We start from the raw sequence: 13,392 nt of genomic DNA on the forward strand, positions 1-13,392 counted from the left end.
ATGTGGTTAAAATGAAAATTATTTTAAAATTTTGAATTATTAGATTATTATTAAAATTGATTTTATTTGTATGGTCCGTTTGTGAGACAGCAAAAACATGTAAATGGATTCTAAGTACATCTAAGGTCAGCTGGGTTTAAACCTACCCTGAGGTAAGTTTAATCTATGTAGGACCTTAACCCACAGCAGCCCATGCCTGATTTTTAATGTGTTACAAGGCACAAATCAAAAATCTTTGTGTCACTGGTTCTACTGGTTCTACTGGAATGCTGTTCCATAAGCGCCCACACTGGAAATTCATTTGCTGGTAAATCAGAACATCCAAAACATCAATTTATATTGGAATCATATAGAAACTTGAGTGAAGATACACCCCCTCCTTTTTTTGTCTGTGTAATTTATGGTTAATTCCTGTTCTAGATCAACATTATAGACATGCATGTGTCACATTAGTGCTTGTATGAATAAGTGACATAAATACCCGAACTATACTGACTGGCATGTGATGGGGAAAATCTGAAGTGGCATGTTTTAAAATTTATGAGAAATAGGACATCATAGCTCGTTTACTGAGACTTGTGTAAACACTTCAGTAAAGTCTGCTTCAGTTACTATCGTCACATATTCAGAGGTATTCAGAAAGAAAGAGGAGAGGCTCACCCACCTGTATGTTCTGACTTGGTGCAAAGTAAACAGTAACTGCAGCTGTGATACATATATGTGAATTTTTGCGTGTATTCATATAATATTTTTTTTACCCCTGGTTTTGTGTGTTCATGTTCTGTTCTTTTGTATAATTAATCTATTTGTATGTTGTATATTCATTGTTTGTTCAGTAAAGTTCATTTATTTAAAAAAAAAAAGAAAAGAAGTAACTGCAGCTGTGTAAAAGCGAAATGTTGCCCTCTGCTGTCCGTGACCTGAAGTACAACGTAGTTTTAAAAAAAAATGATAAACGAGAGTTGTGTGTCACTACAGTTAATATAATTACGTATGATCAGTGCACCCTTACAACCTTTGAAAAGTAAAACTAAAGCCAACTCAGCTAACTGATTAACTTATTAAATGAAATTAATTAATAACTGAACTTCCTTTGGTTGTTGACTGTTGTACGAAACAAAGTGAATACGCCACCTTGTGATGGGCAGATAATAATGATAAATAATTAGTTCTTTTTTCCTTTCTTTTTAAACGATGAGGATATTTGTCCTTTTTGCCTGATGGCCCGTCCTATACTCCACATGCACATGTAGACACATAAGAACTCTTGTGCCTTTAATGTGCACAAGACACAAGAACAGAATAAAGCCCAGCTACAAAAACCACGACACAGATAAAACCAATGAAATAAAATTAAATCATAAATATGAATCCTATCTGGTTTCTGGTTATTTAGGAGTTACACAGTGTAATAGCCACCGATAGAAAGGATCTAAAGGGATGGTTCAGTCCTGCACCTTGGGACAATGATGAATTGTCCATGAAGCTGTAGAGGTTGTTCATTAACATGGGCTATTTTTGATCTTTAGCAGTGAAAGGTTCATGGACAGTTAATCCATTACTGTGCTACTGCTGGTATTACAGTACTGCAAGGTTTTCCTGTTTGTCTACATTATGTTTATTTAACAGCTTTATTTACAGATTACGTTACAAATTAGGGTTTCATGTTGTTTTACAGTGTACTACTTTTGTTTTATTTGTTGTTAGGAATCAACCCCCTCAAATGAACTACTTAAATCATGTTGTATTTTCTTCTTCTTCTCATTATTATTATTATTATTATTATTATTATTATTATTATTATTATTATTATTATTATCATCGGACCAGTGTATACCACCTGTAAATACTGTAAGTACGCCCATCAGCCATCAGATGGCGGCAAAACCAAGCTCAGCGCAAGAGGTTGTTGGCGCTCCAGTTGTCACGTGACTGCGCGTGCGCCACTTTGACGGGCTTCGTGTAGCTCTCGCCTGACAGTCGGCACTTTCTCTTACATGGTCAGTGTGTGTTTGCGATAAAGCACCTGTCTGTTGCCTGCTCCATTTACATGATGAAGAACCTTCATTTTAAGGATTTCTTCTGGGTGAGTTTTTTTTCTTGTCTTTTTTGTTTGTTTGTCTTTCTATGAAGTCGTGATTGGAATTAGAAACATTTTATTTTTTGATTCAGCTTCAGATGGTTTAATTAAAAAATTGTATTTTTGTATTGTATTAATTATTAGAAACGGGAATCCTGTTGAGGGATCTAACGCTTGTAAAATAGTATGAAAACAGGAGCATCAAAACTAAACTATTAAAAACAGTTGATATGAACTGCTGGGTTTTTGATAAGCATTCATGTGTAACCAGACCGATATTTTATCAGATCACGTTTATCTCTCTGCAGTGTAAATAGTGTAAATGTCATTTCCATTATGAAGAGTAAACTTCATAATCCAGCAGATTAGAGTGGAAATACTGAGAGTACCAATAACTTTGCTTCTACGCAACATAAGCAAATATGTGTAGTTAAATTTCACTACAGGATTTTTGCATTGTCTAAATATGGCCTCATATGGTGTATTTTAAACCAATAAAAAGTCTGGCAAGTTGATTACAAGCTGTTGCCCTCACCTTAACTAAATTACAGAGATGCCTAGTCCCAAACATTAATTAAACTCAAAGTCAATCTTTCTGAAGCTACAGTGCTCGTTTATGTCTGTAGGGATGTTTAAACAAGTTTAGCCAGTCTGGCTGTTAAGACCTGGGTGTGGGAGAAGAGGTAGCAGAGGTACAGATCTCTGTTTCTTTTAGGATATGTGTTTTGCTGTAAAACTGTCTGCTGTAATACTGTCTGTGCATCTTGCTGACAGAACTCGGACCTGACCTCCACTGTCGGGTATGATGCCATCATTCAGTATCTCAATGATGGCAAGAGGACATGCAAGGAGGTGGAGGATTTTATGAAAGCCAGGTAATGCCGTCATCCTTATATGTAATAATGGACAACTGATGGGATGTTTGGCTCTAACCAAAGTCTGCAAAACTGTGTTCAAGCTTTAGATTTACAGGCCAGTTGTTGCCATCGATGTATAACTGACTGCAAGATAGATAGATGTAGTGCATGTTTTGGCTGCAGGCATGCAATTACGATGAAGAGAGTGAAAAGAAAATGAACTCTGAGAATGACAAGTGTAGTGGAGGAGGACAGATTTTGAGATTAAGGACAGTACTGGAATACAACGAATAAAGAAATTTTTTGTTGCTATAATCTAAAAGAAATCAGATGAATACATATTTTGATTATGAATTATATAGTCAGTATAAAAGCTTTTGAGAAACTTTAGAAAGGTTATGGCATGAGTTTTCGATTAGTGAGGATTATTGTGACTTCCATTGTTGTCTTAACAAAGTGGAAACACAAACACGTCCTACCGTCTTGTAATTTGTGCAAAGGGCACTACTGCAGTTATATGATTAAATACCAGAAAAGTAGTACAATTCTGCTTTCTAAAAATTCTCCAAGGTTAATTGTGCGCACTGGAATGATGTGACGCATCAGGTTTTATAATAGAGACGTATAAACGTTCACATCTAATCATTAATTCCTCTTCCTCTTATAATAATTAATCTGTCCATGCTCTCCCACACACACATGCGCACAGCAAAAAAACAAAAACACCCCACGCATATAAAAGTCCAGTGTGTAGTCAGAAACGTGACCTAGTGAGGTTAATGCTATGAAAAAAGGAGGATATTATGCCATAACACAACTGGACGTTTCCTAATTTGGGACTCAGCATTTTTAAACCGCAGCGGTTTAAAAAATATTTGTGGGAAGATTTACCAAAACAAAAATAGAGTAAGGAAACATGGTCAGAGTGTTTTGTGGGAAACGGCGGCAACAATCGAATTCTTTCAGCTTTCAATTATGCAAAAACAAATTCTTCAGGACACCAAAGAGCAGCCACGACAGCCCGCCCTCCACACCAGACCATCTTTGGTGTGGAGGAAGGACTCAGGTCAAACTTAGTGTGAGAACTTCCTGGTTTAGGTTGTTTGAGTCACATGTTTTATGATTTTTTTGTAAATGGTGTTAACTATATCTTGATCTGTTGTTGTGTAATTATATTTGAGATGTGTTAGAGTTGCATTTTACTTTAAGTCTCCTATTAGCATTGCTTAGCAAATTAAACAAATTTTAAGCGGTCAGCACTATAGCATGGTTATGCATTTGTATAGTAAAACTGTATTCAGTTGTATATTTATATGTATGTTTTTTAATATTTATCATTGTATAATGCATATTAGAATTGATTAATTATTTTCCATTTACTTCTCCAACATTGCTTAAATGTGCCTTTCAAAACTCTTCAGGGAAAGAACAGACTCCAATTATAACACCACACATGTAAATGTTGTCCTGTCTGTTTTGTATCAGTTAATAATTTAACATGTAAATTTATAACTTCTGAAAAATACTGATAGTGAAGCCTAAGGGATGTATAAATGTAAATTTGTGATTAAGCATTACCTTTCAGAGATGTCTAGTATGGGTTTTGCATGTAAATTCATATACAGTCTGTTGGCCTGACTGCTCTGTTTGTTGGCCGAATCTTTGCATGTATGCTTTTACGCTGCCCTCACTCTCAATTGGTTGTTTCTTTCAGGGCATCAGTTGAAGAGAAGTATGCCAAAGAACTCCTTAGTTTGTCCAAGAAGGTGTGTGGACACAGTGAGATGAAGTAAGCGACCTCTGTGTTGATATGCTGTTATTATGTGCTGTATTTACAGGAAGCCTCACCCCTTCTAATGCATGAGTGTGTTTCTGCAGTACTGACACAGTACCTTGTAGTCTGGACTCAAGTGTAGTGCAGAAAGTAAGGTCAAAGAAAACAATGAGTCTAGTCACCAAAGGTTCTTGTTGTTGTTCTCAGTCTGTTTCACAAGTTGAATTTCAAAATTAAGTTTGAACTTCTGTAAAATTGACGGTTTGGTTCTTAATGTTGATGTAGTCAGATTTTATATGACACTTCTACCACAATCTTTTATTAGCAAGTCTAGTTCCTGTTTAATGAGTGCTCGCACTAATTATAGGAAGGAACGACTTAGCTATATAATTTACTTCTTGAAATCATAGTGCATTATTGATAGACTCGTCTTTTAAAGATGTCCTATCAAAGGAGTTACTTGAACTGCATTAAAGGCATTTTTCATCCATGTTTTTACAGCAACCTTGAGATCAGTTAGAATGAGACAGAATCGACGTGTTGTCAGGTTGTACTTTCATTGCTCTGATAGTTATTTACAGCATTTCAGTTGATTTATTCTAGACAAATGAATTGGTGGTTTTTTTTTAGAGTCAGACAGAACTGTCTTTCATTAGTAGTTCTGTCTGACTGAACATTTTATTTAGAGTCAGACAGAACTGTCTGACTCATATTTCTATAATTAAAATAGTAAAGATGTTGCTGATTCAGAGGCCTGCCAACCAGTTTCACTTTAGTGGGTGAAAAGGAGGAACTCTATAGAGAAAAATGTTATTCTTATTTGGCAAGTGAAAAATAACAAATTATAACTTTTTAGACAGAATACACAATTCATAAGACTATTTTAAGACCAGTCATATCACAAACTACGACTGGTATCAAATTACATGTATTATGTATTTAAAAGTAATTCATTTAACTTAGTAATTATTTTAGAAAACCTCCACAAGACTTTTCCTTCCTCTTTTAAAATGTGAACATTTTATTTTCTCAGGTTTGCTTGCTTGTTTGCACCATAGATTGTGACAATTTAAATCCTTGTGCGTAGCTTATTTAGTTCTTCTTTTTTGGAGTCAAACGTAACTATATTTGGACAAGAAGATGGTATCCTATCAGCTAAATGCTACATCTCTGCTAGCAAGATGCAACAATAGACTATGTGGGTGCATTGGACAGACACGCATACATTTAGATTAGCCACATCAAGTTTATTTTATTTGCATGGCATGTTTAAAACAAAAGTAATAATAGAAAAGAGCAGGTTGTCTGTAGGAGGACCTCAAAGACCTAGAGGTATAAAGACATCTGTGATATATTGTGAAGCTGATTCACGGAGGGCTTTAAAAATGAATAAATGATATTTAAATAAATCCTGTATTTCAGAATCAATTCAATTGTACTGTCAACTGAATTAAAACAGGACTGATGTTTTATCTTTATGTTAACTTGAGAAACTCAGAGTTGCAGTGTTTTCTACACAAGACATGATAGAGCTGTGGATGAGTGTTTCTAAGTATCGCCGTGGTTCTTCATTGGGCTGTCAAGTGTGTCAGGTAGCTAGTATCATCTATGTAAAAGTGAATATTGTTTTTATCAAAGCTAGAGCCACAGGGTGACATGCATAATGAGAAAAGAAGAGGTCCTAAAATGGATCCTTGAGGAATGCCATATTTGATAAACCATTGATCATAGTCCAGGATGCATGATTTGTATTTGCAAGCTCCAACACCAAAAATTCAATGTGCAGAATAATGTCTTCTAATGCTTTTTCAGCACATTAAAGAGATCCCTGGACATGTTGAAATTACGTAAGCACTTTTTTTCTTACCTTAATCATGCCTGATTCCTTAATTACCCTAATCCTTGACTATAAAATCTATGATGACTGCAATCTGAAGTATGCTTTTGCCCTGCAGAGACTGAACAAGTGAGTCTGTCACATTTACAACTCGCCCAAAACATGAGGGAAGAGGCCAAGAAACTGGAAGACTTCAAAGAAAAGCAGAAAGAAACTAGGAAAAAGGTTTTTATTCACATTGCAATTCACTGAGATGTTGAAGGCATTCAGGTAATATATTAATGATGACGCTGAACTTTCATTGTCATTTTAGGTAGAACAACATATGGATGCTCTCCACAAACAGAGGTCCTCACAGTACAAGAAGACAATGGATGTAAGTAAAAATAAAAATCTTCAAAGACCAACCAGAACTGATGACTTTTCTGCAAGAACATTTTTGCTCCTTTCAGTTGTGATAACAAAAACAATAGTTTGATATAATTAGTTTGTGGATTCAGTCACATGAAGTAGCTGTGGTGATTGGTCTGCAAAACAGTCTTTATTCAAATTTTAAGGTTCAAAAGCTGCAGTCGTAAGCTCGTGTTCTGTCCCGTGTTTAGTAAAATGAAAACCAGAAGTATTTAAACAATGTGGCCCCAAGCAGATCTCCCACTGGTGAGTCACGTAAGACGAGTTTCAATTGTGTTGTGAAAATGCCGCTCTTATCCTTTTGCTGTTCTTCCTCTTTGGTGGGGGAAGTTGTGTTTACCAGTCTGGGAAGTGAAGAGCAGGGCAGCATTTAAAACCATTAAAATCTTTTCCAAAAGTAGAAGTTCTTGTCATCTCTGTGACAATAGAAATCACATGGTGGCACCAAAAGACATGGTCTCTATAGACTGACTTTATTTATATATTTGGGGAATTTCTTTTTTTCACCAAAGTGTCAAAATACACTATTAAAGTACCTACTGTGGTTTTGTCTCAAGTCAAAGAAGACTTATGACCTGAAGTGTCGAGACAAAGAAGAAGCGGATCAGAACGTGAACCGAAACACCAACACCAACAACACCAAGCACATGGAAAAGGTACTGTGACAACAGCAGTCACCCGCACTGATCAGTATTTAATGGGATATAAATGAATGAAAGGATAAATGCTAAAGGCATTATATCATTTATTGGCCCCAGTTTTGGACTTTGAACCTTAAAATCTCTTTGAACTCTTACACATATACATGTACTTGTATTTGCTGCTATGACTTTCACTTATCTAAATCACTGGTCACAATTTCAAGAGGCTTTATTATTTTCTGAGTCGCTGAGACATCAATTGGAGTAAAAGTCTGTGTGTGAAACAGAGTACAATAAAGCAATCTGTGTGTGAGTGGGAGGGGGTAGTTGTGGTAAATAAACGCCTTGAGCCTTCAGGGTAGAAAAGAGCCGTGTAAGTCCCAACCATTTACCACTGGAGTGCTTATTTCCATTTTAGAGGTGTTGTTGTTAATGCCCATTTTTAAGGTGTCAACAAAACATATAACTGTACTTCAGAAAGCCTCAGTACTTAACAAGGAAGATGCAGACTGATGAACACGTGGTTGCAAATGAAACATTAGTGTTTAGTGAGAAAAAGATACCCTTACTGGTTCTGACCCTCAGACTTCTGTTGATTATATCAGCTCATTGGTACAAAAAAAAGTGGCAGACTGAAACAGGAATAATGTCTGTATGACCTTCAGTAGAGGGCTTTTCTCATTTTTAATATCTCATTCCTCCTTTTTTTGTCATGTTTCAGCTCTACGCAAAAGCACAGCAGGCAAAACAGAACGCAGAAGAAGCAGGTAAGAAAGCAAACAACAGCAGGGCGGAATGACTTAGCCTTCCAGTAACCCATTCACACACACTGTGATGATGGTGGCATCTTGGTCACGTCACTCCATTGCCCCAGTGTGCTTAACTTCAATATGGCAACATCTTCATAGTGACCATGCTGGCATGGAGAGATTAAGTTTAGCATTACACTATAGTGCCAGTGTATAGCCTCACATAACTGGAAGCATAGCCGAACGTGGCTTAAATATTCTCAGTTAATGCGCTGAGTTTGCTCATTTATACTTTTTATACTCTCTTCCATTTACAGACAGGTTATACCAGCAGAATGTCACTACACTGGGAAAGATTAGAGATGACTGGATAAAGGAGCATATCAAAGCCTGTGAGGTGAGACAACAACCTTCAAGTTCTAACAAAAGCACACATTATGGAAATGGGCCGAGTGATTTTGTTTTTGTTGTCCCCTTAGATGTTTGAGAAGCAGTCAGTGGAGCGGATCAACTTTCTGAGAAACACAGTCTGGACTCACCTCAACCAGTTATCCCAGCAATGTGTGACCAGTGACGAGGTAAAGTTTCCAGTTGCCACGATCACTATAATCAGTATTTTTATATAAAGAGCGGGTCGAATGGTGGGAAATATCAGGGAGGTTGGTCTTAAGGCCACTTTAGCGTCTCATTGTTTTGATTCTACAGCTTGTGACTTTGCTGTCTTGGCTTTAGCCCACTGGTTTTATTAACCTCGAAGCCAACAACTGTTTTCAGCTGTACTACTTCGTCACACATTATAATATGACCCAAGAAAGGGGGGAATTCCCTGAACTGTTTTGTTCTGGACACTCCTGTTCTTTCAAAAGGATTGTAGAGGAAAGCAGTGACTCATTTCCTGTAAAATACCTGGAAGTTTGGCAAGATTAATCCACTGATGTATAATACAATATACATCTTCCAATGTATGGAAAAATATTGATTGAATTTCTGCAAAATTTACAAGAAATTTTGCAATACTAAATGACCTATCTATCCATCCATCCATCCGTCAGGCCATTCTCTTGGACTTATCCAATTCAGGATCACTGGAACGTATTCCAGCTATTATAGGGCGAGAGATGGAACACCCTGAACAAGCCGCCAGCACTTAAGCAGTATTTATACTCCAAAATACCCCAAATTTAGGCTGCACTTTAGTATCACAGCTGGAGTACTTAAATTTAACCATTAAAATGACTCATTATGTACTTATTTCTTCCTTGTTGTAAAAGACATGACATAATCTGTTATTTGCTTATACGGATGTGCTAATCTTAGTATCTGAATAAGCACAGACATTTACACATTATATTTATACAGTCAGTTTTGCATTTATACCATGTTCTGCTCTCTGTATGTGTAAAAAACACAGTTATTTGCGGTTTAAGGTTCTTGGGCAACGTCCTATATTTATATCTTTGTTGTGAGTTGCTTGGACTCTGAGCTTGTTTTACTGTCTTTTTTTGCATGTTCACATAGCTCTATGAGGAAGTGAGGAAGTCACTAGAGCAGTGTGACATCCAGGAAGATATTGAACACTTTGTAAACCTCAGACAGACTGGTGATAAACCACCAGGTAGGACTCAACGACAGCACTGTATTTAAAGAGCTTCTTATCTAACAGCACAGTCTCATGAGTTACCAAAATGTCACCAATTTCCATCTTCCTCTCTAACAGTTCCGGTTGTGTATGAGAACTTCTATAGTGGTCAGAGATCTCCAACTGGAGCACCACCCTTTCGAATGCCTCCACCAGTCAACAGGTATGAAAGAGAAGGATTCCAGCAAAGGGTGCCGCCTGCCTCCTAACAGCATGGGAAATAATTATGTGATCCTCTGCTGAATTTGTTTGTTCACTTAAAATTTGTGGTAGTAACTTTAATGGAGAGAGACACATTATCAACAGGCAAACATGACTTAGGGGAGACGTTTCTTGTAGTTGGTCATCACTCTCTAAATCTAAATCTAAAGCAGCTCAAAGCTTCAGCTTCCTCCAAAGATTTTCTGTAGGATTGAGGTGGTTACCTCTTTATGACCTGATCTAAGTTTAGGGTCACTGTCACGCTGGAAGATCCATCCACAGCCTTCAGTGTTCTGGCTGAGGGAAGGAGGTTCTTGTCCAAGGTTTTTCGGTACATGGTTGCATTCACTGTCTCCTCAATGAGGTGAAGTCATTGTGTACCCTAAGCAGGAAAACAGCCTCAAAGCATGTTTCTACATCAGTGCTTGACTGTGGGGATGGTGTTCTCTGGGTCATTTCTTCCTAAGCCATCTCTGAATCTTTTAGATGTTCACTGGGACAGGCCTCTACACGTGTCTTCTCCAACAGGGAGACTTTGCACTGTAAGATCTCAATCATTACAGCGTAGTGTGTAACTAGTGGTTTTCTTGGTGATTGCCTTCAGATCATTAGCAAGGTTCTCCCACGTAGTTTTGGGCCGATCCACCACCTTGCCCGTCATCATCCTCACCCCATGAGGCAAGATCTTGGATGGAGTTTCAGAGCGAGGGCGACTCACTAAGCTGCTTGCTGTTGGTCTTATAGCCCATTCCAGCCTTGTGCAGGTCTACAGTCTTGTCCCTGATGTCCTTTGGCAGATCTTTGGTCTTGGTCATGGTGGTGGGGAGATTGGAATGGAATAAAACTGATTCTCATAAGTAGTTGAGATCAGGATTATCTGTAGTTGACTGATTAGTTGTTTGCTTGATTGTAATCTGTATGCCACATTGACACACAGTGGGGTTTTTGGCTTTTTGGTTGATATTCTGCATCTCTCCATAAAAATGAGAAACTTTTCATTTCTTTGGAAGTGAGCAAACTTACAAATTCAGCAGGGGATCAAATAATTATCTCTCTCACGCCGAAACCTGTTTTGCTACATGTGCAGAGCATTGTTGGGACACCTCTGATTCTTTGCTTTTTTTGCTCATATTCACTTTGCAGGAGGGGACCATTACCTCTGCCAACACAGAACAGTAATGGTGTGTTTGCTTTATTTGTATTTAAATACAGTGCACTATCAAAGTAGACTACCAACCCTCAAAATTATCTACTGTCCAGAGACCCCAAAGGTCCCAGGTTCACTCATCATGTGAGCCTATGTACATTGATTTGTTTCAGTTACTGAAAGTACTCCAAGCTCCAGTCAACAAATATTTAATATAAAATTATCGAATGTTGCTCTTTTTGTGTGATCACAGCCAAACTTAAATTCAGAGCATACGGTCACAGAAATTGGAGTCCAAGCAAGCATTCAGAAATTGTTAAACAGTTTTCCAAACTGTTGCCAGTTGTACTGGTTGAGTTCCTGGGGAAATAATGAAAATTGCACCATCAGTCATTTTTACAAGCATAATATATATATTTTTAAATAGTTAAAAGCCCAATGAAAGATCTTGTTTTATTAAGCACACAGTCGGTTGTCTCGACAACATCTACATTCCTAAAAATTTGAGGCCTGCATAGAGAATCTTTAGGGTTTTTGTTTTGGAATACCTAAATGTGGTCACATTGTAGGCACAGTTTACCTGCTGCAGTGTTCATCGGGCAGCACAACAGCTTCACAGGCCACAGCTTTTACATCAAAGTGCCAAACCAGCCAGTTAAGACATCTGCTTTAGTGTGGCGTAAATGTAGGGCCAAGCCTGCATTCCAGTCACATTTTACTTTGAGTAGAGCATGCTTAGTCGGCACTGAAATTAGAACTTTGACCTCGTGTTGTTGTGTAGCTTCCACACAGAAAACTGTAGGTCATAATAACCAGGAAATCATACTGGTTATCAACCAGAACCAGTAATACATCCTGGTATCTTCCAAGCATGTTCTATTTGCATTTTATGTATTTGTGAATGTTTGAAACTGAAAAACTGAAAATTTCCTTTGTTCCATGCTTCTGCTTTTTACACTTAAACGTTAAATGTTTTTTAATGTTTGCTTTTATTGCAGATGATTCGCACTACTCAACAGTGGAGGACGCAGGCTACAGTGTTATCCAGTACTAGCACACATATCTGCAGGAGGAATTACTGCACACACTGTGGACTGTTCTTTGTGTCAAACCTCAGGGTTACTTTGTACTTCTCCTCACTTCCTCTTTTATGATTTCCTGTAAAAGGAAGGTCATACCAGAGAGGAAAACGTGTGTCATAAATGCACATAGAGTTTCAGGTTTAAGTAATAGTGAACATTTTATTTTGGAGTACTTGATTCTGTTTTTAAAAGTAGAACAGACTTAAATGGTGATGCTTTTGCAGTACGTTAGTGATAAACATCTACAGCTGTATTGTCGAATTCCTGTATTAATGTAGGGGCTCATTGTGCTGACAGACAGCCTTTTAATGTGTTGGTGTCATGCAAGGTTCTTTCTTCTACATGACTGCGTCACATTTTACTTTTAGTTATTTAAAAAAAAATTGTCTATTCATATTTCAAACACAATAAGATCTTGTGTAATCTAGGTTTCATTTCCCCTTGAGTATGAAAGTGTCACGTCAGCTGACAGGTATACGAGAAAGCCTCATGCACACACAGTAGACACACCCTAGTCAAGTGCAACCTGCACCCAACACTTTTTCAGACAAGAGTTAAAGGTTGTATGCTCTGAACCAACATTCCTGTAATTAAAATGTGTGTGATGATGATTTATAATATATTTCTGAATATTGGAGGAGGATTGTAAGAGTTTCACTGTGTTTTTGTTTTTTTTCTTCTGCCCATATTAACGACTTTTTGTAGCAAAAAGTAAATAGATAGCGTTTGATTCTGCGACCGATCTGCTGTTGGTTTTTGTTAAAAACATTGTTCTTCACTGCACTTCTTGAGAAATTTTTATTCATTAAACAATGTTTTTACAATACTGTACAAAAATCTTCAGACACCCCATTTAATAAGTGCAACAATTTATTTAAACGTGTGCAAACAAACATGGAAATAAAGCGTACAATTCTAATGAGTTTGAAAGCCAATAGTACGATCGCATTTATTCAACAAGCCTGAACTCTTTT

The 13,392-nt window shown here is 37.3% G+C and overlaps 1 protein-coding gene across 2 annotated transcripts; it reads left to right on the forward strand.

Annotated features, from left to right (window-relative positions):
• Nucleotides 1–1,838: 1,838 nt before the first annotated feature.
• On the forward strand, nt 1,839–13,156 carry pstpip2 (proline-serine-threonine phosphatase interacting protein 2). 2 transcript variants are annotated; one of them, XM_085168356.1, is made up of 14 exons: nt 1,841–2,086; nt 2,855–2,955; nt 4,652–4,726; nt 6,524–6,558; nt 6,667–6,773; nt 6,862–6,924; nt 7,517–7,615; nt 8,322–8,367; nt 8,667–8,746; nt 8,829–8,927; nt 9,868–9,964; nt 10,067–10,151; nt 11,333–11,370; nt 12,335–13,156. In XM_085168356.1, the coding sequence occupies exons 1-14, from the start codon at nt 2,051–2,053 to the stop codon at nt 12,388–12,390; spliced, it is 1,017 nt and encodes a 338-aa protein (XP_085024482.1). In that variant the 5' UTR covers nt 1,841–2,050; the 3' UTR covers nt 12,391–13,156. The 2 variants fall into 2 exon arrangements, with proteins under 2 accessions (XP_085024483.1, XP_085024482.1); XM_085168357.1 differs by lacking the exon at nt 11,333–11,370 and having other exon boundaries at nt 1,839–2,086.
• The last annotated feature ends 236 nt before the right edge of the window (nt 13,157–13,392 follow it).

Source organism: Neolamprologus multifasciatus, chromosome 7 (assembly GCF_963576455.1).
Source record: "Neolamprologus multifasciatus chromosome 7, fNeoMul1.2, whole genome shotgun sequence".
NCBI classification, from domain to species: domain Eukaryota; kingdom Metazoa; phylum Chordata; class Actinopteri; order Cichliformes; family Cichlidae; genus Neolamprologus; species Neolamprologus multifasciatus.